This window comes from Falco biarmicus, chromosome 2 (genome assembly GCF_023638135.1).
Source record: "Falco biarmicus isolate bFalBia1 chromosome 2, bFalBia1.pri, whole genome shotgun sequence".
NCBI lineage: Eukaryota > Metazoa > Chordata > Aves > Falconiformes > Falconidae > Falco > Falco biarmicus.
This window is the reverse complement of record NC_079289.1, coordinates 21,962,634-21,989,331: the sequence shown is the minus strand read 5'-3', so window position 1 is coordinate 21,989,331 and position 26,698 is coordinate 21,962,634. Positions and strand designations below refer to the sequence as shown.

Sequence of the window (26,698 nt, the reverse complement as noted above, 5' to 3'; positions counted from 1 at the left end):
TGAAACTTACCTTGGATAACAAGGTACCCATCATAGCTACAGCTGTGGTGCTAAACCAAAGAGACTGAAAATTTTATTTCCATTATAGCTACTGAAACGGAAGCATTAGTTACTGTCCTTCTTTTAACTTCATATGCAGGTGCATGCTGTTGTAAGTCACCATAATTATGGGGCATATAAACTGTAATGCTATTTGAAGACAGGGCTAAATCCAGAGACCAGATTTATAGAAATGACTTCTAGGTGCTACAGTAAACAGTCAGGAAAGACTGAATGGTGTAGCTCGCTTTATTCTAGTATGACTTAATCAGTTGCTTTTAATTGATACTTCGTTATAGTCGAAGTGCTGAAACTTCAGAATGATACCTCTTAAGAAATGCACAAGTTCTCTAATTACCAGTTTTACTACTCTGTGTGGCTAGGAATGGTAACACAACTCCTGCATGTGATGTTGGGGGTGGAAGAGAGGAAATACAGCTTCTCTAGGAGGAAAGACACTTATTAAAAAGATCCTACTGTAATGTAATGAGTGCACATCACTTAAGATTAAACTGTTTTGATTCTTAATTGTATATTTGAAAGTGTCTATACAGTTGAAGCAGCAAGATGAAAACTCAAAATGAAGAAAGCAGAAGAATAAGCAAGCTGTAAACTGATGTCTCAGTTCTGAATTTTCTAAAAACTTGTTCCAAGGTGTAACTTGGTAACCTGAGCTCATACCACTTACCACTTGAGTGATGAAGAGATGTAGTTGTTTGAAATACTGATGTTGACTTTCCTACTGCTGTTTCCATCATCAAAAAGTTGATGTTGAGACAGAAGTTTTTGGACTCGGTCTCGGCTCTAAGAGCACAAACACATCAACAAAAAATCAGTTCAGTTAACTAGTTCAAGTTCCCAGTTACTGGGTGAGATTTTTTGAATAAAAAAAAGCTGACAAAACCTTAATCCAAATCTTTCCTCTTCTCTTGCTCAAGGCTTGCAGGATAGGTCCTTTCCTCCAGTCCTGCTTTCTAGTGGACGACATCTAGTGTATTTCTGCATTTGAACAAACAGTATTGGCATTTTTCAGATCTAAAGGAAAAGTATTTTAGAAGGTTTTTAGGAAGGGCATAAGGGCTTTAAGTATGAAATGCTCTTTGTCTTTAAGAGACTTGTGGTCTACTGTAAGCTTCCTGCTTGTTAATAGTTCCAAGGCCACCTTCCTCTGCCTGCACTCCTGGAAGTATTCTCATCTTGATAGCAATTAAACAAGGGGCAAGCCGGGAAGAACCTCTCCTTCTCTATGGACGTTGACAGGCAACCTTTTTGCCTTCTGCTTGGCTGCAAATTTCAAGCATACAGGACTTGTAGAATCTGCTGGAAACTGGAGAAAAATGTCTTGTCCAACAGTCTAACGCTTAATAATAGTTACACATCTAACCTAGGGTATGTAATACGGGGTTCTGCAGACGCTGAGTTGGCCTGGAAACTAAATGGATTTGCGTTCTTTTAAAGGCAGAATATTATCAGTAAAGCAGTCATGCTCACTGTAGTAACTATTATCTATGTTTCAGAAAATAAAGCAGAGAAGTGGGCAGTCAGATGCAGTCCTTGGGAAGGAACATCAGCAGTCTGCTCATCCTGCACCCATGGCACTGAAGACCCCTCCATCCTTCAAAGAGCAGCCGCTGATCCCAGTGAATGATGCTGTGAGAACTATAGAGGGCAGCAACACAGCAGACAATCGCTACAGTGAATTTGTGGCAGAGTTCTCAAAAGCTGAGCCTGCTGTTGTCAGCTTGGAGTATGGAGTGGCCAGGATGACCTGCTAATTAAAATCCTGCACTGTGTTCCTCTTCTAGACTGATTGAATTAAGAGATGGATCATGTTGAGGATGGGTCTGTGCTGCATGACCAAAACATGATTTGTATATTGGCAAGTTTTTTCAATGTAGACTAGAACAGCATGCTAGTTGTCAAGTGGTTGCTGTTCTCTTAAGGAAAAAAAAGTTCAGTTGTCTTAAAAGAAATGAGGGCATTTGGTGAGTAGTGACTAAAAATCAAGGAATGGTATGTCTTTGGACTTTGTCTCTGGACAAGTCGGTTTGCACTAAATTGATTAAAATAGTAATATTACTTTATTCAGTATAGGAAAACAGGTGGTCTTTCACAAATTGATTTTATTTGGGCAAGAAAACTTGAACTTTCTATTTTAGGAACTGAAACTACATGTATATACTAGCATATGATATGAGTATGTATACCCTTGTTTAATGTCACCCAGTACTAACTTTCAGTGTATTAAGTGCCATGGAAAAGTATGATATATTTCAGATCATAAAAAGTTGGCCTTAAACCTGTCAGATCAATGATATTGCCCTTTACTACTGCAGTCTACCTGGCTCTGTTTACATTGCATTTGCTCAAATTGTTACTTCCTGAAAACAGGACTGAATATAAGGAATGAAGTACGCCTAAGCTGGCACAGCCTTTCAGCAAATAGCTGTATGAATGTTAATGTATCACTGAGGACTTTTTTCTTAGTTTCCTCTGTTGTTTAAAATATAATGATTGGCCTGATTATTTTTTTTTTTCCCCTTTCTGGCAGCTCAGTAGATTGAGTATTGTTGAAGTTACAGGTTGTCTGATCTTAAATTTTTTGATTTGTGGCAAGGTATTTTAAATGTAGAGTAAAAAGAGTGAAACACATCATGTAAGATAAATAAGCCAATAGCCGACTAGTCAGGTTCATTCAGTTTGTTTACTATGTACTGTGCAGTTGTTCAAGTTGCAAGAATGGAAACAGAAGTTTTGGAAGTGTAGTCTATTGACACTTTTGCCAAGTTAGTCATTTATGTGTCCAAAGCTCATGAGAAACTGAGTGCCTCCTAAATCTTTCACTAGAAAAAAAATTTTAGTTGTTACTGAAACACCCTTCTCGTCTTGTAAAAACTTGTCCATCTATGCATATTTGAAGTAATTTCAGTACATTGTGGAGGTTTTTTATGTAATTGGAGAGAGGACAAAAACTTCTAGAAGCATGAAGTAGAGATCATGGGACACAAACTTAAAGTTTGTGAGTTCCCCCTTTTTTTCTTAACTATATATCTGTAACCTTCTAGTAAGGGAAAAGGTTGTTGCTGAAGTTTGTCTCATGATGAAGTTTATGAGCAGATTACAGAACAGGGAAGAAAAATGCTGGTGGCCATTTCTAAAACAGAGGTATAAATTACAACTTTGGGTATTAAGGTGCCTAGGTATGATGATAGATTAATGCTACTGACCTTTTAGCTCTAGATTTAAATCTTTTTTTGGTTACAAGTGAAAATTAGTTTATTCTCATTCTAATCCCTGAAGTCTGCTTTGTTAAAATTACTAGTTTGCCACACAATTTAACATAATTGGCAGTGTTTCCCTCTGCACCATATTGGATCCAGGACTCGTATTTACAAGGCCAGTATGGGTCATGATCAAGTTGCTCTTGTGAAGCTGTCTGGGAGAAATTAACTGTGACTCCTGTATCTGATTAGTAATTCACCCATTTCACTGATTTGTTTTTTTAAAAGCCTATAAGTGTAAATAAATGTTCCTAAGTATTTTTATTCCCAAAGATACGACCATAGTGTCATCTTTAAAATACACTATCCAGTCATTTAAACATGCTTAGAATTTCTCCACTACAAGTTTTGATATTTTCACATTTGCACAGTGGTGCCTTACAGGGTCGCAGCAAGAGAGGTTTTTGTGCCTTGTTATTTATTGTCTCCCCTTCTCCCACACTTCTGTATCAACTTAGTTCTGTGGTTTTCCTTGGGAAAAACATCTTATGTATATTAAGCTTGTATTGTATCACAGTAGTGAAACCAACTTATCGCTGGCAATATAGGTAAGTGTTAATAATTTGTATGTACTTGTTTTAATATTTAGCTGCTCTGGTGTGCCATGTAAACTTTTCATATTTATTGTTTAGAGTTTATAGACTCAAAAGATTATATTAAGCCTTTTTGCAAATACTGTTGTATGTTGTTTTTACTTTAACAGCCATCTGAGTGCCCCTGTATACAAGGCTTTTGAAGAGATGTGTTCCCTCTCAGTACTGTTAAAGTGAGTTTACTTTGGTCCTCAGGCCCTTTTTATGGGCAGAGTTTGCTTCTGAGCGAAAGGAATCGGGATGCGTTTTTATTTAAATCAAGGTAGGCATGTTAGGTCAGCTTTGAAATGCCATAATACTATCTGCTCAGGCATAGAACCTGTTTCTTCGTCAAGAAATACCATACTTCTTGATCTGAAGTAAGTATTTTACTCCAGTTAATATGCGCATAGAGCTTTATAAGGCTGTTTTGTAGAGCAGCCTTCTTAAAAAGTCCAGATAGCTCTGCCAACTCGGCCCCCAGGGTCACCAGCGAGAAAAGTTCCTGCAGAGAGGCAGCTGTCTCTTCTCATTTGTTGTTTAGGCTTAAGCCAAAAACTACCTAAAGCACATGGGACCTGTGGTGAAGTAAATAGATAGTAGCAAAGTGAGCTTCAGCAGAAAGCTTGGCAGGATGGCCAGGACTCAGCAGGGTGGGGCTGTTCTGTGTCCTTCAAGAAGGGTTTAAAAAACATCAAGCAAGCTGACTGAAAAAAAAACTGGCAGAAGCCTTCTAGGAGCAGAAAGAATTTTAATTATTTCAGTGGATGAGCTTTTCTTCATAATGAACGTGCTGCTCCAAGAGCAGTTAGAGCACTGAAAGGTGCCTGGTACGATCAAAATAATGCACAGAACTCTCACGCTGCAGCATTACTGTGTTGTTGGTACACTCACCAAGTTGCTTGGGAATATAATGTCCCAGATAAAAGTTGCTAGAGTTGATTCTGCTCTGTTGCTTGCAAGGCTTTGACACCTGTCAGTTCTGTGCTTCACCTTGAGAAGGTCTTGGTGAAGTCCTTGGGTTTCTGTGTTTTGTGCTGTAGTTGATCTTTTTTTCCAGTCAGAGTGCTATAAAAGAGAAATATTTCCTTTTAATTAACCAAGCCGATAGTCTCACCTGAGCAACTACAACTGGTTTCACTTTGTACTCCAGACAATTTAAAATATTTATTTCACTAGTACAGAAAGAGGTGGGTTTATTTTTAAGAGGCTTGCTATTACTGTAATATATTCTTCAATACAAGTTTAAATATCCAACTGTTCTCTTTTGTAGGACAACTGCCAAATCAACAGACTAAGAAATTAATTAAGCAACACTGAACTGAGTGTGTGCATTTTCCACACATGTCCAATTACTAGTGACCTAAATCTAGGGCAAAAGCCTGAAGTCTGGAGAGTCCATTTAGAGAATTGGAACAGCAACCCTTCCACAGGGATGTGCGGTTTTATGTAGAGCAAATGCTCTAATGTAATGTTGTTTTAGAGGGAAAGCTATTACAAATAAAACTGTGACAATTTGTGTCCCGTCCTCAGGATAAGCAAGTGTGCTGGAGAAGGCCTTGCTTGGAAAGGTGTGGTGGTCTTCCTCTGTAGCTGCTGTTTTCCTAAGGCCTTTTGGTGAAGTAACACGTCAGCAAATCTCTGAGAATTTGCTACTCCCATTCTGGTAAACTAAGCGCATACCTAGATGCACGGTTGGGCTGAAGTGGGCTGGGGTACCTTGGCTTCACCACCATCCACTTAAGGAAGTGACACAAACAATACAAAGAAATTCAGTGTTAAAATAGCACAGGGCACACGCTATCAGCAGCTGTTCTTTAGAGTCCTGCCCTGCTCTTGAGCAAATACAGCTAGCACGAGGGCCTCGCATAAGTGTGATGGCTGCTTTCTAGTTAGTGTAAAGATAATCTGATTTCAAACTAGATCATCCCTCCGCAGTGGTAACTATAGATCTCTAGGTCAGAGCCTAAAGGTTGCTCTTAAAACTCTTTAGTTGCTAATAGTTCTAAACCTGTAGCTGATCATAGTCTAAGTATACTGGTTGTGAAACCTATATTAACCTTTAGGATTAGAGCTGTAGATTAGACTGAAGTTTGCTTTGACTTGCTTTTGCCACTTAGGCCACACTTCCCTCCAACTGCTGCTTACTGTGGTGCCTGGTATCTGTGAGATGTGACAGGTGGCTTAATGCTCTGGATGTTTCAAAAAGCTGGAAGTACTGCAACTTCTTTCCACTATTCTGAAAGCTTGGATCTGCCTTACTGAACAGTGTGGGTGAGCTCATGTTTGATCTAGCTAGCTTGACCTGCCTGCATGTTAAATAGCATTGAAAACCAGCATGGTGCAACTTCTGTATGTGCCATAGGCTTAAGGAAAAGGATGTGGTTGGAGACCCTTGTCACAGCATGTAGCAAGGAACAGGACCCTGCTGGAGTACGACTCAATAAAGGAGAAGCAGTAGAGCTGTTTTGATGTCCAGCAGCAGCTCAGGGTCCTGAGGTGGAAGGTCAGAGGCATGCTGCTCCTGAGGTCACTTTCCAGGTCCCAGAGAATTCAGTGACCTGGTCTATTAAACAGTTGTAGCTGAACAACTCTGCAGTGGCATCAGGCAAGAGGAAATGTACATCTGAGTCTGTGTTTCTTAACCTACTGGCTTCAAGTAATAAATGTCCTGGTGGTAACTTTGAACTTGCGGTGCAGTATTTTCTTTATCCTTGTTTATAGGTTTAACTCTTGAGGTCAGTTGTATACTGTTTATAATTAAGTAGGATTATAGTTTTTGACACACACTATAAAAGCGTTTTCCGTTTTAATGACAAGGTTAACGTGTACATACATGCAGAGATACAAAGCACCAGATATTTCTGCTGAGTGCTTTTCTTGCAAGTAGGCAGCCTTGGCGAAGGCCCATGCTGCCCCACAAGGACATTTCTTATGACCTAGCATTACAGATTGGTTTCCTTGCTCTGTCTTACTGTTGCTCTTCAGTCTTACAGTTCATCCTTGTGGCTGGCTGTCAGCAATGTCCCTTGACAAACATCTTTCCAGCAATGAAAATGGGTTGATTTGTTTTTCTGTGTCATTTTTACCCCTGGACTAGTGAACTTGGAAAAATACCACTTATTTTCCCTTTCAGGGCTTTTGAGTGCCTGGTGATTTCCACAGGCGGTTTACTTAAACAATTTAACTTCAGATCTGGCTATTTTTAAAAAAAAAATAAAAATAAAAAAATTCAATTGTTGGATGTGGTGAAGGGAAAGAAAACTGTCTTCATTGTCATGTATCTGGAAAGTGGCTGTTTCACTAGCATTTATTGCTCTATGTAACATTCCCTGTAAAAACCATTTATCTTTGTGCTGGGATCATGCTTGATATATATTCCTGAAGAAACTTTAGCAAATGGAATTTTGTAATAAGTATTTGTCTGTGTTTTGAAAATCCATAAAGCTTAAAATAAAATGAACTTAATATTGCCAATCTGGGCATTAAATAGTCCATTTATAATAGTGTATGAATGTTAAACATGTTGAATAATGAGAATTTTATGGATGAATCGTATCTGATAGAGGCTATAGAGTACAGAAATTACTTCACCTATTTTTATTTTTTTTTGTTTCTTGAATGATTCTGTAACTTGTGGATATGGGAGACTGGCTCAGCTTCATGTTATTGACTCTAGACTCTGGTCTATTAATTACGAACACTATTCTGTACCCAAATTAATGGTTCAGTGTGAGGACAAGAGAGCTCTGTGTTTACTTAGCATTACCATCACTCCATATGTGGTAATCCAGATCAACATTTTAAACAGCTCCAACAAATCTGGTAAAGGAATTGGAATAACTTGTTAGAAGCACCAGCTTCTCAGTGACTTTTCTATTAATTACGAACAGTTTTCTTCGTATTTCTGAGTCTTCTTGGGACTCTACAGCTGTAATCTTTATTTAGTAAAGATAATTGGTTCTTGTCATGGTAATAAAGCTCTCCAACCAGTACTTGTTACACAATCTCAAGCTTCTAGCAGCATTTTACTCATGTTTCCTTCACCCACATCCAGCTCCATCTGGATCTACACTGAGAATAAGGTTTCTGATAATAGTACGGATGGAAATTAATGCACTAGAGCATTGGAATATGCAATGTATAGTCAATGTTGTAATCTTTATTACAGGATGGAAGCCTCTTGCTGTAGATAGATGCAAGTTAAAAGGGCTGTCTTCAATCTGTTGGAGGTCTTCATTTGAGTTGGCTTCCTTTTTAGGTAAGCAGGCTGTATGCTGGAATACACTGTGGGAGAATCTGGTTAGTACCATTAGGAGGAAATGTCAAAACTCCTGCTAAGTCATAGCAGTGTGTTTAACCATGAGCCGCAACAATCATAATGTCGGTCAGCTGGGTTCTGTATCCAGCGGCAGTGGCTGCTACATGAAGCGCATGAACATGTTCATCCGTGTGTGCTTCTAATGGGTGGATGCTACTGGGAGTAGTGAAAGCACAGGGTTTCATATGTGCATGTGGAGGGAAAAGCTAAGTTTAACTTCAGTTCTTAGTACAGCCTAGAGGCTGGTTAATTTATTTTACTGACTTAGTCTATGGAGCATTCATTGCCTTGCTTGTCTAGAACTGCTGCCTGCATGAGTTCAGGGATTACTTGGAGTGTGCATGTTTAAACTGAGGGTAAACGGCATGTGTGAGAATTAACCGGCTACTGTGCAGAGTGGTTGAGGAGAAGCAAGTGGGTTATAAAAACTATATAAAGGCAAAAATGGAGATGGATATGTTATTATTGACCCTTGTGCTGGCCGCACTGGGCTGTGGGAGGAAGGGCTGATACTGCAGTGGCTTTAGGGCTCTGATGCTCGCTGAGCTAGTTCCAGATGCAAGATTGAGTGATCCTAAAAATGTTGCTGTCCACTTTGCGTTTATTTTTCCATCCCCTGAAGCTGCCCTGGATAAAGCACTGAAGATGCCTGCATTCTCGCAAGAATATGGCTTGGCAGAGGACAGGGCTGTGCTCTGAATATTCAGGAGTGTGGATGTTCAGACACGTTCCTCAGCCGTGCTATGAGCTGCTCTGGCCCAGTCCCTTTGTGAAAGCATGAGGCTGTTGCAGCTTTGTGCACTGTTTTGAGATTCATGTGAGAATGCTTTAATAGGGTAAACATTCTCAGTGATTGGATCCTTCTATAATTTCTAATCCCACTTTAAGCTGTTAGCAAACTTGTTTTCAGTAGCATGCTGGTGGAAGAAATAATTCTTAATAAACAGATTGCTTGGCTGTTGGACTTGGCACGTATGCTGTCTTTCTAGGTTATCTGGTGACATGCAAGTGTCACATAAATTCACAATATGAGAGTGTGTGACTACCATGATAGAATAAAACTTTGATTTACTTTTTTCTTGAATGTGATAAGGACGCATGAGCAGGAAAGGTATGCCAAATGCTGTTGTATTGTTTATTTGAATGGCTTTTAACTGCTTATTGTGGGTGCAGGAAATGTCTAAAGAGACTACTGAGAGCTGTTATGGAGCATACTGAAAAGGAATGATTAGTGGAAGAAAAAGTATGAAAGCTTATGCATATGTTGAATCTACGTTTTAAGGAGGGATTTGTTTTGTAACTCTACTTCATAAGTGATTTAAATCCCAGTGTGAATGCAGCTAGAGGTGTGTGGTTAGTGTCTCATAAGAGAAACCTAAGCACTCAGTGCCTGGTGCTCTATCAAGACACAAAGCATTGTAAATCTAGTGGTCGTTCTTAACAATTTATGGTGAGTTGACTCTGGATGGTGAGTTGTGTTTTGGGGCAGGAAAATCTAACGGGAGAACATGGAGCACAACTGGATGTAACCATTGCTACGAATTCTGTGAAATATGGTGCAGAGAGCAGTGAGGTTTTGGAAGCCGTAAAACAGAACAAAACCCAAAAAGATAACTGAGGCTGAACTGCGCTCTAATTCCTTTGCTGCTGCATATATCCCATAGCACGCAGGTCCATCCACAGTGCCAAAGGACAGCCTGGGAGAAGAGAGATAACTGGTATTTGGCTATTTGCTGATACGAACCAAGAAAAGGAGAGCTGCTTCCCAAGCAGAGATCATGTGAAGGAGATTGCATACTGAGAGTAGGTCACAAGGCTGTAAGAGAATGAATTTCTACTTAGACGGTTGCAGGGGACAGGCTGGTCAGCTGGAGTTCAACAGTGGGGAAAGGATCAGGGTTAGCAGTAAGAACTACTGTAACTTACTGGTGTTTGAGGTATTGTAATGTATGGAGGAACTCAGCTATTTGTATAACCTTATAACCGAGTTATATATAGCCCTAAAAATTCAAATTCCTGGGTCTCGATCTGGCTTGTTCTATTTCAAGATGAGAATCCATATGTAAAATTCTGCTTTGCTACCCTAAAGTCTTGCCAAAAGTTTATTTAAAGAGCACAACTTGGCAGAGACTGCTCTCTTATCTGCAGATTTGCGTCGAGTCCTGTATGCTCTTTTGTGGTTGGTGTTCTTGTGGCTCTTTGGTTTCTGGTCATTTCTGCTATTTTCTTGCTGCTTCTCTCTTATCTGTCTATATTCAGTCAGATTCCAAGGCAACTGAGGCTGAGAAGAGCTGCTGATACATAGCTGCAGAGGTCAGCCAAGGGACAGTGGTTTACTACTGAGCTGCTCCTCTTGGTAACAGCTATCCAAGTCAGCAAGGTAGAAAACTACCATTTGGGATTTCTAGCAACAGTACACTGTGCTTGGTCTGAGTTGCAGAACAGTGCAGTAATTTGGGAACTGGTATTATGGCAGGTCTGCAGAAGAGCTGATGACCTGACCCCATTCTGAAAAGGACCATTAGGCAAGTGCTGCGTGAGCAGCACTTCTGAGTGGCACTTGAGGCGGCTGAGAGTGTGGTGCTCTGTTATTTTGAGGATTAGGGAGAGTTGCTCTGACCTACTGCAATTAAAATGTGTCCTGAAGTTGTGCTGCTTATGCCCAGTCTGCCACTTTGTAGGCAGGTTTATTAGTGTAACAGATAATGGGGGTGCCTTTAGTGTTGGTTAGGCAGCATGTGTGTTGAGGACATGCTCTCTCCCTGGGGAGGTTTTTAGAAATTGGTAATCACAGCCTAGAAATAGCTAAGGCATCTCAGGTCTTACGAGGTCAAGGGAACTTGGTTTTCTAGCAGCATTTGGGCCATTAAACAAAACTACAGCTACACTGCCGGGTGAGTGCCAGTTCTAGAGAGACTTTTAGGCTAGTTATGAACTCATGTTTACCTTTTCCATAACTTCAGTGTCCAAATTCAGGGACAGCTCTCCCCCCAGCTCTCTGGTAGAGGCTGGGCTAAACTGAGTTTTCCACTTTGGATAAAAAAATGTTCCTTGCTCAGCTCCAAGTTACAGTATGCTTTACAGGATGTTGCTGTGTCTGTCGAATAGTTTTTGAATTAAAGATAACTATTTAAAACTGATAACACCTTGTGTAAAACGATTTTCATCTTAATTCATATGGCTTTCAGAAAAAAAACACAAGACATCTTTTGGCTTAATTCTGAAAATAGTCCTGGGTATTTGGTGTAATTTTTAAATACTTTTCTTCACAGTGAATTCACACCCCCTGAAGTGGGTAAGTAATGCTTCTCTGAGGACAATATTACAAACACTGCGACCTCAACATTTGCCACTTTGTTAGGAATGGGATGGTTTTCTGCATGCAAGGATTGTTTCAAAATGATCCATTATCTTGAAGATGTTCCCACCCAGATGCTCTGCAGAGGCAGTGACTCGTTTTGGGTGAAGGAAGTGATGTATTCACAATCTCTTGCTTTTTGCAATTATTTTTTTAGTTTGTGAGATGTTTTTATTAAGATCTACAAAATAATGTAATCTGTGATAGTGACATGTACTCCACAATGTTTTGATTGCCTGTTCTGGAGTGCAAGTCTTCAAATACACAGAAGTTTAGGAGAGGGAGTTGTTGAGCCTTTATACTCTGGTTCCCATTAACAAACTAATCAAAGCCTCATTTCACTTTTAAACCTTCATTGAGGATGAAGGGCTCAGCACAGAAATGCATTAATGACATGCTCATTGAGCTACTTACTCTTCTTCAGGGCCCCTGGCTCACTAGACATAAAGTGAAGCAGAGTGGGGGTGGGCAGGGAAGACAGCTTTGGGAGTTTTTCCTGTAGGAGCTAAGTACACCTTGTTGCTAGAACATAAAATACTTGGAACTGGTCTTTATGGTGACTTGAAAACTGAAATATTAGCTACTGTTAACCTGAGCATGAGAGGCACCTCTCAACACAGTGTTTAGTTCCTTGTTTCTTCTGCCATTCAAGTGACAGTGTCACCGGAGGCACACACCCACTGTTGTCCTCCGATGAGCTTTTATGTGCCACCTGGGCTGAGTTAGAGCTGTGGAAAGAGCCTGAGGCTGCTTATGCAATGCAGTTATGCTGCTGTGATGCTCTAATTTTCAGTTGTAATGCTTAAAGTACCAATAAATCAAATTACTTTTTTCCTGTAGCGCAAAGATAATAGCAACTACCCTCATACCTTCTTTATGCCATCTTTGTAGACTTTAATATGTGGTTGGTTATATCTTACCAGACTTTATTTAGTTGGATAAGTTGATTTCTGAAAAACAGATTTTATTTAAAACTGAAAGCCACAAATATGGCAGGGAAAGCCATCAGTATAACCTGGGGAAGATGCTCACTGACTTTTTTTTTTTTTTTTTGTTAATCAAGTCCTGTAAGACTACAAGTAGGTCTGAAAACCTGCAGCATAATGATGAGGCTACTGAACAGTGCATCAATCCTGAAATTCTAAGTAATTTCCAGAATAATAGATTTGTACTGGTGAGAAGAGATGTGTGGAATACAAGTGAATTTCATATGAAAACTTGAGCAAGAAAAGTTAGGTTAGTTGTGCAAAGTATTTTAAGGTTGCCTTGAGATCCTAGCACTAGTTTAATAAAACAGAGGCAATGCAGGAATGCATGTCAAAGCTTAAAATCATAGAAAAGCAACGGAAAGAGAGATGAAGTGACTCTGCCCACTTGAGTCAGCATCCATGTATATTACAAAAACCCTTGAGCTCTCTTTCCAGCAATCCTGAAGGAGGAATCACAAGCTGCTGGCAGGTACCCATGTTCCTGTGGTACCTGGTGGGATTCATCTGCAGCTCTTGTCCACTTCCGCGCAGACGTTCACCTCTGAGCTGGTCACCCTTGGCTCTTCGCATGGATGAGCAGCTGCTTCTGGTGCACAGCTGAAATAGGTCATATGAACCACATGGTGAAAATGCTGGTTTCTGTCATTTGACTATGCAGGGAGCCTCGGGTGACCCACTCAGTCATGTGTGAAGTCAGGCACCACAAGTCATGTCTGCTGCTTTTACGGGTTAGAAGTCTAGAATTTAGAGCAGCTCAAAAACATGCATGGGAAAGTAAGGGCTGGTGGAGCAAGGTGCCTAGATGTTCCACATTGCAGTGGTTATTTGACGGAGCACTTCTTGGCAATAACCTCCAGAGCAGCACTGGGGAGCATCGCAAGGCACCTGGACACCCTGTGCTGTTCATAGCTGGGGGACTCGCAGGACACTATTAATAGATACTAGAGACTGAAGTCTCATCCTACTGGTAGGAGAGCTGGGCTGCAGCCCAGAGATGGGTTTGCCCAGCTGGCAAGAGAAACTGAAGGACAGGATCCAAAAAACTGGTGTGTTGAGCAGGGAGCTGGTTAGAGACTCCCAGTAAGATATGCTGGTGCTGGGTGAAAGATGCAAGGAGATTAGGTGTCAAATCCTGCCTCTTCTCTGATGCCTTTTATCTATTAACTTACTGGTTAAGAGTTGCATGTGAAAGGGGAGGCCCTAGTTCATTTTCCTAGTGGATCTGGGTGGGTTCTGGCAGGGCTGTCCGGGTGCTCAGGCTGCTTGCTGGGCTGTGCAGGGTTGCAGTGTGGCAGAAAGCATGAGGGCAGCCCCCTTCGGTCTCTCCTTGGGCCTCCCTGTGATGGCTAAATCTTACCACGGAGCACCGTGGTACCTTCTGTCCCCCAGCTCTGAGGGTACTTGAGCTAAGATCGCTGTAAAACCCCGGTCGTCATCATTCCTGGTCAAGTGCTCTGAGACTCCTTGGGGCCCAGGGAATGCAGCGAGACCAGCTTGGATAAAGGGAAAGCTTTGAACCCCAGTCCCTACAGCTGGTAGGGAGATTTGAGCCTAATGGTCCAGAGGAGGTTATTCTAAATGAAGGAGTCGGCTCTGAAAAGGGGGATGTTTGTGAAGTGGTCTGTGCTGTATCTATGTTGCTGGGAAAGCCAGGCTAGAACTGAAAAGCAGGTTTCCACAGAGCTTTGCGATGCTAGCAAGAGGTTTACTTTATCTGCTTAGCCTGTGATGCCCCCAAGGAATATTGCTCCTCCGTACAGCTATGTTTCCCAAAGGGCTCAGTGATACCAGTGTTAGATCTTCATTATTTCCAAGGCATGTTCCAGATGTGCCATGATACCACAGGTATACCGAGGTCTGAGGGCAAGAATTGATGCCAATAATTGAATCCATTGAACTGGGGAGGGGAAGAGCGGGGACTGCCATGCTGGCTATGCCGAGGTGCTGCTCGCTGCTGACAAAGCCCCGTATGTTCTGTAGATCGTTGTGAGGCTTTTACTCCCTTGGGCACATAGGAAATCCTCCCCTCTTTTCTCTCTCAAAATGCAGAGTTTGAAATACTGATATAAAGTCGCCATCTGTGCCATGGCCAGAAATTGTGCTGTACACCAAAGAAATTAATTTGTTACCTATTAGTTTTGGCCTCTGTGAAGCAGATTCACTTCTAGATAAGTGTGGAATAACAGCAATTGGTACAGAAAGCAATGCTGCCTCTTTATGTGGCAAGTCTAACAAAACAGATGATGTGAATTACCTGATTTGCTTTCACTAAAGCATCTTAAGTAGTTCATAAATATTCCTATATGCCAGGTTCTTTAGGCAGAGCAAGCAAAAAAAAAAATTATCTAGCTCTCTGGAAAAACTGTTAAAAAGATTAGCAGATACGTGATTCAGAGAAAGATACTTGATTTCTCTTAGGGATATTGTAATAATTTCCAGAATGTAATAAACTGTGGGTTAATTCTCTAGCTTTTTTAAACTTATATCTTATGATTGTATGAGAGTAGGAAAATGGCTTCACAATTCAATGTGGAACTTTGGGAGATGTCAATTGCATGGCACGGTCTGCTGCAGGCTCTCTGACCTCAGATAAGTCTTTTAATCTCCATGTTACTCCTGTTTGCCTGTGGAAAACTGAGATAATATCCTCTTTTCATCAGTTCTGCCTTTGGTTTGCTTAAATTGCAATCTATTCAGGTCAAAGATTTAGTCTTATTTTATATGGACCAATTTCACTGAGGGCCCTGAAGCTTGATCTACGGATAATTCTATTTTCTACTAGTATTATCTGGAAAAAATCTACAATTAATCCATGAAAAGGTACTAAAATCACAACGAATAACAATTCTTCTCGATCTGCTTAAAATTCCTGTCAAATTGCAGAATGGCAAAGTTATATCTAGATGATTAGAACAACAGCATACAGCTGGCAGATGAAGGTCCCCAGTGTTGGCACAGTCTGAATATTTTATGCTAAAGTGCTGTTTTTACTCTGAGATGGCTTGTACTTGTTACGTCTCAACACTCTGTTTTCAGAAGCTTGTGAAGGAGAAAAAGTTTGTTCTGCAGAAGCTAGACAGTAGCATTCCCCCTTATTAACAGTTCTAGCAGATCTAGCAGGTAAGGAAAAATACTGCAGATATGTACTGGTGAAAATTAAGGTATTAAATCTTTCTCTTCCATCGGCTTGTGAGGCAAAACTGAGGAAGAATAAGAATGTCACCTAAAATTCTAAAGTGAATGGGAGGTCAATACATAGTTTTAACGTGGCTTTCCTCTGTAAGCAGAAGAATCAAAATTGTTACCTTTAGAGACCTCGGAAGAACTGAGAAGTATAAAATTAAGCAGTAAATGAAGATGAGAATAATAAAATTTTACACAAAGCTATTCAGAATTGGGTAGATAATATTTAAGGAGCCAGATTTCTGGGCCTTTGGTGAAGCAGGTACCAAATCTCTGAGTTCTGATCATCCTGCTAGTGGGAGCTGCCAGCTCCTCCGGGTGGGCTGGAAGTCCTCAGGTGCCTTCCTCCAGCTTGCCCAACCCTCCTGTTCCCAGGGCTTCAGTCATATCTCCTGTGGCACAGGGTAGCTGGGACAAGCCTGTGGAGTATACATCTAAGTGCTTATATCCAGATGTTAGGTGGCAGCATTTGAAAGTCCTCTGGATTCCCTTGTAGACAATGGAGGGAAAAAGATGTGTCTAGGTAGCCATCCACATAACCTACTTTAGACGTCTAGCTCGCTTTGGATTTCTCTTGACTGACTATGAAGGATGAATCAAGTCTGAAATAACTTTTCTTTCCTTCTGTAGCTTAAGTGTAAACCTACTGGTCTCCCCTGGGGCCAAACCAGCTCCAGGTTCTTCTGCTGTGACCTACCAGGGCAGCACAAAGCCCGTGCCCGGGATATGCCTTGGGCTGGTGCCTGCCTCCACCGGCTCCCTCGGGAAAGCCGTGTGTGTGTTGTTCTGCCTTTGCTTTTCCTGCAGCAGCCTGTGTGAATGTAGGGGCAGTTCCCAACCCTGCCCCTGCCACCCTGTCCTGGTGCTCCCTGTGGGTCTGTGGGAAGGGAGAAGGGGCTCTCGGCTTTGGGGAACTGGGCCTGGATCCAAACTGCTGTGTAGGTGAGCCCTGGACAATGTGAAAGCCCTGGCTGGGGTTTACATGGCAAATAAGCCGGTATCTGTAGCGAGAGGGTTTAGGCAGAAACATGCACAGGGTTGCAGGCTGGGACTGCAGCGCTAGCTGCTTCACAGGAGCCCTTCCTCAAACAGCCAAAGAAAGGGGATTTAGAAATGAAAAGAAACCTGAAATAATGACTTACGGATAAATCTTCCCAGCCTGTCCTCGCTCCTTTTGGGGTGTTGTCTGTTTCCAAGGCATTACACATTTTAATAACATATAATCTTAAAATCCTTACTCTTTCACAAATGGAGATGAGCATGGTGGTCTTGCAGCCTTCTGCCCACTTCCAAAAGCTTCGGTTCCTCTTTGACACACTTGCTCAGGAGGGGTCCTATGATAGTGAAATGTTGGTGGGGTGTTTCTGAACACCTTCGCTGCTTCTAACAAGTGCTGCTACCTCCTTGCTTGTGAAGGACAAGTCTCTGTGGACATAGTTGCAAGTGAGGAGTCTAAGGGAGCAAAAGCTTCAAACTTTCAAATTATATACTGCACTGAAATGTATAATTCATACTTAGGAGGATTGTGTACAGATTTTTGTTGCATTGTATAATTTGTGCATATGATCCTGTAGGTCCTCTGTGAATGTCTTTATTCTTTTTTCTTATTAAAAAACAAAAAACATTTTCCTGTTTTCTCATTTTCCTAGGATTTGCCAATTGTTTGTAATTAGACTTGTCTTAGATGTAATGTTCCCTGTTTCTTGCTAGCTGGGACATGCTTGAATTGGGAGTGTGAACAAATATCATCTCAGTGCATGAAGATTTAATGGCAAAATATCAGAGTCCTTTGCATGCGACGGTGCTTGTTGTACCTAACTGCTATGGGTTTATAGTGGAGGTCCTACAGATGATGTCTTGCTGCTCCCTACACTAGTTTAGTCATCTTCAATGCTGTTGGTTACCCACAGCTCTCGCCAACTTGAAGAGGCTTTGTAGGTGTGCAGTGCTTCAGAAGCTGAGACGTCTTAAGGAAAATAAATATGGACTTGATTAGCTGTCACATAGGTTGAAGAGTGCTAATCTTTTTCTGCTTTCTCTCTTGTTTTTTCTAGAGCCAGAAACCTTACATCTTTGCTTTAATAGCCTCTACTTAATACACAACTGATATCTCTCCTTCATGTAGTATCTAAACATGATCTGTTTTTCCTGTCGGTAACTGAGTTTTTCATTCATGTCCCACATGAACCCATGCAGCTTGTATCTCCAGTGTTTTCAGCAGCAGCTTACACGATCCTGTGCCCTTTCCTAATATCCTTAATCTCTGTTTCTGGCAAATAGAATAGTGACCTACTTTGGGTTTTTTTCCTGAAGGCAGGAAAATAAAGTGCACGTGATAGAGCAGCAACTGCTGTTTCCTGACAGTGAGCAAAGGGCTGTAGTGCCCCTGGCTCAGGGCACTGCTACACCTGTTCCTGCTTTTACATTCCCCCTCACCCTCCTCCATGCGTGTGAGCACTTGCTGTGCTCCCATCTCTGGTGCTTGGGTGCCATCACCCAGGTCTGGGCAAAACAGAGGAGAAGGGATTGCTGGCAGGGAGGGATGATTAATTACAGGGAAAAAGGACTCAGGGGCCACAGTCCCCTCTGTCAGTGCTCCCTGATGCAGCAGCGACTCCTGCTCCCAAAGCCAGAAAGATGCCCATGGCTCTTCAACATGTGCTGTATATCATGGTCCTCTTATTTGACCTCTACTTGAGCTACCAGTTATTTGGAAAATGTGTGGGGAGTAGGGACCATTGCATAGCATTTGCTTTGCAGTATGGGGGGAAAGAGGGTGTCTTTCCCATGGTTCCCTCCCCCTCCCTTTCTTCAGTGGGTAATAGTGTCAGTGTTGACTCATCAACCTACTTGCTTCATGGGCATCTTCCAGGAGCTCCAGTGCTTCACAAGACTGTCATACAGTGATGAAAGCTAGGCATGAAAATAGAAAATCAATAGTGTGCAAGCAGTCTCCTCCCACATGTGCTTTTGAAAATCTCCCCCACAACCTTTTGCATCAACACTAACCAGATTTAACCTATAAATCTGCTGCACTTAATCCCCCTGAGTACCTCTCCAGCACTCGTCTCTCATCCCCAACTTAAGCAACCTTATTGACAGATGCACACACAAACAACTTTCCCCCCTGCCCTCAATCCTCCATTGTTCACAAACAACATATGACAACAGCTCTGGCAAGGCTGCATCCATCCTGCTTGCCCTCAATGTAGTGAACAGTTCAAAATGGGAGGATGGAGCTTTGCTCCTGCCTGGATTTCACAGAGCTACTTGTGAGAGGAAGCCAGGCAGCCCATGGTCTCGAATTTGGGGGCTTATGTGGCCATCTCCAGCTTCCCTGCAAAGCCATGGCATGTATCTGCACAATTGCACAGTAGCGGCTGGATGTTTTACCCTTGGCTGGCTTTAATGCTGTCTTCAAGTCATTGTTTCAAAGCTGCCTGATGCAACATCAAAGCAGCAGCGCAGACAAAGCACATTCAGGCTGGGAGCTGGGGTGGAAAGAGGGAAAATTTGCAGCAGAGTGATCAAGCAGGGTGTTTTTTCTTTGCTTCAATGGGAGTGAAGGTCATGCAGGAGACCTGCTGATGGAAGGAGTTTTATAGGTGTGAGCCTGGTTAGAGAGAAAAATCCACCTCAGAATGCTGTTAGCTGCTTTTTTATTTTTGATTGCCAAACTTTTTTAGTACATATTGGTTGGAAGTGTTGGAAGGAATATTTGGACCAGGGCAACAGCATGAAGAGTTAACAGGGTATCTCAGATAAATGCATCGGCTCTTTTATGTAGTAAAAGAGATGACTAAGCTGAGAATCCTAAGAACTAATCTCCATTTCAGATCTTGTTTAAGAGATTAATTATGGAATATCGTAGACCTAATTAAACACATAATCAAGGGCAAATAGGCACAGCCTTACACCAACTAACAGAAATATGAAAATTGTTGTGCTGGAACAGACTTCATTTCTGTGCTTGAAAAGCAACAAACATCCACAGCCTCTTACAGCTCTTGCATAGACGAAATCAGGAACAGCAAGAAAAAAGGTCTCAGTACATTAACCTACAAATTCTATAGTAAAGAAAAACTAATTACATTCTATAGTCACAATTACAGTGAGTTTTGTAGGTACCAAGAGGTCTCCCACTGGTTTTATCACTTGCACAACATCATCAATTTAAGGAATCTAAATTACCATAAACATATTAATTCACCTTATTATTAACCTGCTGAATAGCTGGAGAAACAGAAACCTGAGTACTGAAATGATGTGTCTGTGTTCTTCCACAAAATTGGTGAAAGAAAAAGTAACATAAATTGAGAGTCTTAACATTGAACTGTTCTGTCAGGATTTAAGGACTTAAGGAAGTTCTTTCAAAAACATACAAAAAAAAAAACCACCCTGGAGGAAGTGAAATCACAAATTTAACTAATTGAGACACATAATACCATGCTGGTCTTGTCACCTGGCAGCTTTTGGGTTTGACGTTTTGTTTTTCATGAGCTCTCGTGAATTCCTTGTTGACTCTCCAACTCTTGGCCGCTTAGAAAAACTAAGTTTAATGAAATTCTCTGTCACAGTCACATCAGTTTGGCTCTGAATTCTGCAGTTACTCAAATCACACATGGCCATTGAATCAATCATATCCTTAAGGAAGGGGCATACACACATATATATGTGTATGTGTTACACATAAGCTATTTAATTTCAAAGGTTTTCTGATGCCCTTTTCAGCTCCAGAGGGAAATGGTGTGGCTGCTTTTGCAGTGTAGGCATGGTGGTGATGACTTTTCCATCTGTGTGTGTGCTGGAGAAGCTGCTGGCTTTAGGTACAGATGTCCCTGCTCCTCTCCTCTGAGTCACCCCAGGTACTGGGGGACCATCTCCGGATGCAGCACTGCAGTGCAGCCGGTTTAGCCTTCCGCTTGGCTTTCCAGCCCATCTGTTTGATGTCTGCGCCTTTCATCAGCCCCAGACATTAGTCAGATCTCTGTTGCACACCAGCTTGTTCTCCCCTGCCCTTTGCTTGTTACTCCTGGTTTTCTTTTGCTCTTGTTCCTTTTTTGATAACTGGCCTATTTTGGGCATTGCATTTTATCCTCTGCTCCTGGAGGTGGTCCTTGAAAAACCTTGTCCTCTCCTGTTTTTTCTTTACTGCCTCAAAGAAAGAAAGAAAGAAAGGTGTGCGCTGCTTTTAAGGACAAGAATATGAAGCATCTGTGTTTGAAAATAATGCTGAACACAATGTCTCTCACCTGCATGTGTGGGAAGAAAAGAAGTGAATACATCGTCTGTATTATACTCAACTTTTGAAGGGTATCAAGGATAACTCCAAACTTACAGAGTATTTTTTCCTTTAAGGAATTTCTAAGGGCTCAGCTGAGAAATGGCTGTAAATAAGGAAGGGATCGAAAACAAAAATCAGATGAAAGGGTTTACCTGGGACTTCTTGTGAAGCTCAACCACTTCCCAGGATGCCACATTCCTCTCTTAATGGTGTTTCCTTTTAACAGCCAGAGGAAACTATGAGATAAAGATCTGGAAGGGCCAGAAGATCAGCAACTGGTGAGCTGAACCAGCTCAGGCCATTAACAATGCCTTTGGGGACCCAGAGCGGTAAGGAGGCCAGCTGGAATTTGGCTCATGGCAGACAAAGCCAGGAGTCCTTTGGGTGTTAAAGAGAACTCAAATAGTCTTAGTTCATGCAAAACTAGTAATTTTTTTCAAGGTTAATTTAGCTGTAAAACAAGTATCTTGGCCAGATTCATTTGCCTTTGCCTGGAAAGGACAAAAGAGAAAGGCATGAGTGGTTTTTTCCTTCCTCTAAGTTTCATGCAACACTACCTGCAAGTTCAGGGATATTTAATTCCCTTGATTTTCAGCCACGCATGGAAACTGGTGTGGAGCGAGAGCCTCAGTCACTTCTCATGAGACAAAGTAGCCTGAGGGGTGCTCTCCTCCTGCTCCAGCCATGGCAGCAAGGTGCCTCCTCTATCTGGAAAGCAGCAGAGGATGGGCAGTATTCGCAGCCTAGGAGGTGCCTGCGTGAACATAGGAGCATAGAATGTTTGGGTCAGAAGGGCCCTTAAAGATGGCCCAACCCCCCTGCCATGGGCAGGGACACCTCCCACCAGACCAGGCTGCTCACAGCCCCATCCAGCCTGGCCTTGAGCACTGCCAGGGATGGGGCAGCCACGGCTGCTCTGGGCAGCCTGTGTCAGAGCCTCACCATCCTCACAGGAAAGAATTTTTTCCTTACATCTAATCCAGATCTACCCTCTTTCAGTTTAAAACCATTACCCCTTGTTCTATCGCTACAGGCCCTACTAAAACATTTGTCCCCAGCTTTCCTGTAGGCTCCTTTAGGTGCTGGAAGGCTGCTCTAAGGTGTCCCTGGAGCCTTCTCTTCTCCAGGCTGAACCACCCCAACTCTCTCAGCCTGTCTTCACAGAAGAGGTGCTCCAGCCCTCTGAGCATCTTCATAGCCCTCCTCTGGACTCCAACAAGTCCATGTCCTTCTTATGCTAGGGGCTTCAGAGCTGAATGCAGTACTCCAGGTGAGGACTCATGAGAGCGGAGTAGAAGAGGAGAATCCCCTCCCTCGACCCTCTTTCCCTCTGGCTGCTTCCCCTGGAGGTGCTCCTCTCCCCTTGGAGGGCTGAGGGGCTGGGGTTAGAGGCGTTCGCTTCTGCAGTCCTCACGAGACCGACAGGAAAGGGGAACCCTGCCCTGGCTCCATGTAGCACCTCCAACCCCATGTTTCCCTGACTGTGCAAGAGGAATCTCCTCAGTGTTCCTCAGGTGTCTCCAGCCACAGGGAATGGCAGCAACGGGGAACCAGGATTTTGGGAACCATCTCCCGAGCTGACCCAGGGCTGGCCACGCTACACCCAGCCACCCTCTCCAGCATCCCCACACTGAAATGTGTAGGCTCACTGCTCTGCTCCATCTTTGGCTCAGGCTTTGCAGGGCCTGGCTGAGCTCCGAGTTAAGTCAGATGGTATTTTTGTATTATGACTTTGATTTTTGGTGCTTTCATTTAGCAGTTTATTAAGATGCTTAAATGCCAATGTAGGCACTCAAGTTATGGTTCATGCATGGTCTACATCTGTACTTCACACTTGAAAATGTGTTGATGTAAATTATTGGCAAGTGTAGCTCTCTACATCTCTGATAGCACTGTCTTACACAACCAGGTCCCCAGGGTTCTGCTTGATCCTGGTGTTACAGGTGCAGTATAAAAATAACTACAGTTTAAGGCCCTGCCTTTGTAATTTAGCCCAGTAGTATGATTGTCCAGCTGTGGCTTATAGCAGAAAACCCTCAGTACAGAGAAACACACCAAACAGAGACTTGTAGTGGCATGCTCTGGACTTCTCCCTTTTAAATAAGGAGAGTGAAAAACATGTTGCCAGTTGAATGAAGGCAGACAGAAGTGTTTGGTTATTGCTACCTGCCCTTTTAAGAGTATCCTGTGTCATTCTTGTTCTCTTCAATTCTTATTAAGTATAAAAGAAACATGATAATTATGTTACCATGATTATATGATGATTATGAAATATGATAATTATGTGCAAACACCTTATTACAATATAACAATTTACTATCTGATGCAAAGATACTTAAAATTTTCAGAAACATCTTGAGAATACTATGCTTTCTTAACTGGTAGCAAGTTAATGTATTTCCTTAGTGTAAATGACTTTTCACTTTTGATGTTAAGAGAAACTTCTCTGGAAATCTTTCTCCCTAGCTAGAAGCAAATAGCTTGCAATGCTTTATTATAATTGAACATCCATAATGTTCAGTGTACAAGAAAAAAAAAAGGCTCTTACAAGAAATACTCTATCAATACTATAAATGATTAATAGAAAAGCATCATTCCCTTAAAATGCTTCACCATATTTGCAGCGCAAAAGGCAAGTTAGATGCTGGAGTCACACCAAATTTACATTAGTGCCTTGTGCTACTGTCTTCTGCTCTATCTTATTTTATATGCGTTCCTATCACTATCTAAGTACTTTTCAATTGTTCGGTAAGGGAGCTAATTGATGTGATTTAGTCTTTTTCTTACCCTTTCCCTTTTATTTGTGCAGTGAAGTATTTTGGTAGGTTTGGTTTTCTTTAGGATACACAAAACTATTTACATAGGAGAAGAAAGAGGGAGAAAGGGTACCTTGCACTTGGAACAGAGAATCGTAGGGCTGAACATCTCCCCATGGGACTCCATTCCCATGGGACTCCCAGTCCCCATGGGACTCCGTTCCCGAAGCAACTGGGCTTGCTGATTTCCGAGGACACTGAACTGAGCCCTCTCCGACAGCTGCATTTGGGTCAGCATATTTAGGTTTTCACATGCCTCTGACAAGTAACCAGCTCAAACCCTCCTGCTTCCATGAGATAGCATCCTGCCTCTGCAGTTAAAATCTTCCAAGAGAACCGAAGGAGCAAAGATATAAGCCGATTCTCAACAGCTTTAATTAAAGCTGAGTTAAACTGGTTCACATTTAAACATCCAGGAGATACACGCACGATCCACACTTAATTACCTTAGCGCAGCCTAATGCCCTCTTCTGCACCCGCGGGCGGTGGGCTCATGCTCGGGGGGTTGGCGGGGGGCCCTGGGGGGCAAAGCTCTGCTGGGCTGCTCCAGCCCTCTGCTGCCTTCTGCCCTCACCCACTGCTCCCGAGCCTTCCCTGCCCTCTCCCCACGCCTTGCCGAGGCTCGGCGGCCCTGGGTGAGCAGCTGCAGAGCGGAGGGAAGGTGGGGGGACCCCCGTAGGGCCAGTGCCGTGCTGCTGAGAAGAAGCTGCTTGTACGGTCACAGCGGCAGTGGAGGCTGGTGCTGCCCGGCGCTGTCTGCAGCCATATGGCTGCTCCAGGGGCTCCCTGGCACAGCCCCCAGCAAATCCTCTTAGTTCAGCTTCACCCTCTTTCTTGCCTCTTTGATGTCCGTCTTGCTTTGGTTCTTGCTCCAGTCTCAATTCCCACTGCAAGCTCTCGCGGTCAGATGGTGGTTGTACCCCCGGAGCGCTCATGGCCTAACCATGGCTCAGCGATAGCACAGGGCTCTGTCCGGTGATGGGACAACAGGCACAAAATGGCCCACATCCATGCTGTTAAACCTTCTCGCCTCCACAAAGCAAGTGGCTGCATCCAGACCGCCTTGGCCTGCTGCTCTGATGCTGATCACAGGCACTTAACTGAGATGAACAAGCCCAGGGAGAGCAAAAGGGGCATCTTGTAATGAGTGGCACTGCCCGGGAGCAAGACCCAGTAACCAAGAACTTAAATCTGCCACTAACATTGATTCTTCTCTTTGATACCTCAGCAAGGTATGTGTTTGCCTCCATGTGTCACAGGCAGACAATAAACACAAACCTACTTTCCTAACACTGTTATGAGGATTTTTGTTAAAATTTAGATCAAGAAAATGAAAAGCACTAAATAAAATGTTCTTAGGTAGAGTGGAAGTAGGTGCACAGCCTTGTGTACCAGCAAAAGTGTGTTCACACTGTTGCAATTTATTCTATTCCTCAAAATCTAAGTCAGAAAACAAAAATCCCTAATGATCCCTTTTCAGTTTTGAAGCAGCACAATAAAAAAACCCCCAAACATCTGCTAAAGCTAATGATTGCATTTGCATAGATTACATGTGACAATCCAGCACACAACAGGGTGTCCTGCCATGTAGACAACAGGCCACAAGGGATGATGCACTTTGGCATTTATTGCCAGAAGTCAGCTACACTTCGACAATAATAGCATCAGCTCGGTTCCAGGAGCGCTTTGGCTAACAGCGCCAGAGAAAATTCCTGATTGCCCCTAGTTTCCCAAGCCAAAAGGTGCAGGGCCCTCTCCTGCCAAGCGTGCAGGAGAGCTGGAGGAGGGAGAAGAGCTTTCATGATGGCACCCAGCAAAACCCTTTGGCTTTGGAGTGGTGGAGGGCAGGACTCTGATGCTGCTGGGCTCAAGCCGAGCAGTGCGGAGCCCCGATCCCCGGCAGCACGGGCTGGGCTGGCCACAGGCAGCACAGGGTGGCCATGCACAGCCCTGCTCTCTGCCAGGCTGGGGGAGGGACGGCGCCTGTCATGGGGCATCGTGGCTGGATGCCACGTTGAGTTGGAGGGGAAAAAATGGTTCTTTTGTGTTTTCAGCACAGTGGTTGAGTTTTATGGCTTTGCTTTGTTATTCTTCCAGTGTTGGCTATGGACAAATACAAGATGACAATTTATATCCTAAAGCAAACTGGCTCTGATATGGTGCTACTCCTTTTCGCTTTGCTTAATTGGGCTAACAGAAAAAGACAACAGCTGCAATGGTGGGAATGAAAAATGCCTTTGCTTGTCCTGGTTTTGACAGCAATCAGCCTGACAAGGGATTATGAATTGATCTGAGGTAAGTGTTAGTGAAGGATGCAGTTTGCTGTCTGTTTATCCCCTTTACTACTTCACAGATACAATTGCATTTCAAAAAACTAATACAGAGAGTTATTTTGAGAGAGAGTTAACTCTTAGGCATGTTTAAGTAAGACCAGAGTATGAACAGGAGAAGAATCTCTCTGAAAAAAATGCTTTGGGACTTCTGTGGGTTTAGATACGTATGTATGTGTGCACATGTGCATCGTGAAGTAAGCAAGTAAAAAGAGAGACTGGCCATAGGCATGTGTTTTTGAAAAAAATGAGGTCATTTTCTCTAGCTCATGTTTTCCAAAGCTGCAGATCTGACAGTCGCAGGATGCTTCCTTCTGGCCTGATAATGCATGAGTTCAGGCTCTGCGACCACCTGTCAGCCTATTTTTGTGAAGCTCCATGGAAAACTGCACAAAAAGGATTGGATGATCTTGACTGTTTGACTGTCCCATTTGATACACAGTGACATCTTTTGGATTGGCACCTGGTTTTCCCATTGGGTTTTGCTAGACGATATACCCTGGCCAGAAGCCAAGAGATACGGGC

At 42.8% G+C, this 26,698-nt stretch overlaps 1 protein-coding gene across 2 annotated transcripts in view; it reads left to right on the top strand.

The window, feature by feature from the left end:
- The window catches only part of MTMR6 (myotubularin related protein 6), a 28,486-nt gene extending 21,114 nt beyond the window's left edge, over window positions 1-7,372 (top strand). For both annotated transcript variants that reach the window (XM_056328878.1, XM_056328879.1), the window contains one exon: window positions 1,557-7,372. In XM_056328878.1, coding sequence (XP_056184853.1) covers window positions 1,557-1,814 — 258 coding nt within the window. In that variant the 3' untranslated portion in view covers window positions 1,815-7,372. The remainder of the gene's footprint in view (window positions 1-1,556) is intronic.
- Window positions 7,373-26,698: the final 19,326 nt, after the last annotated feature.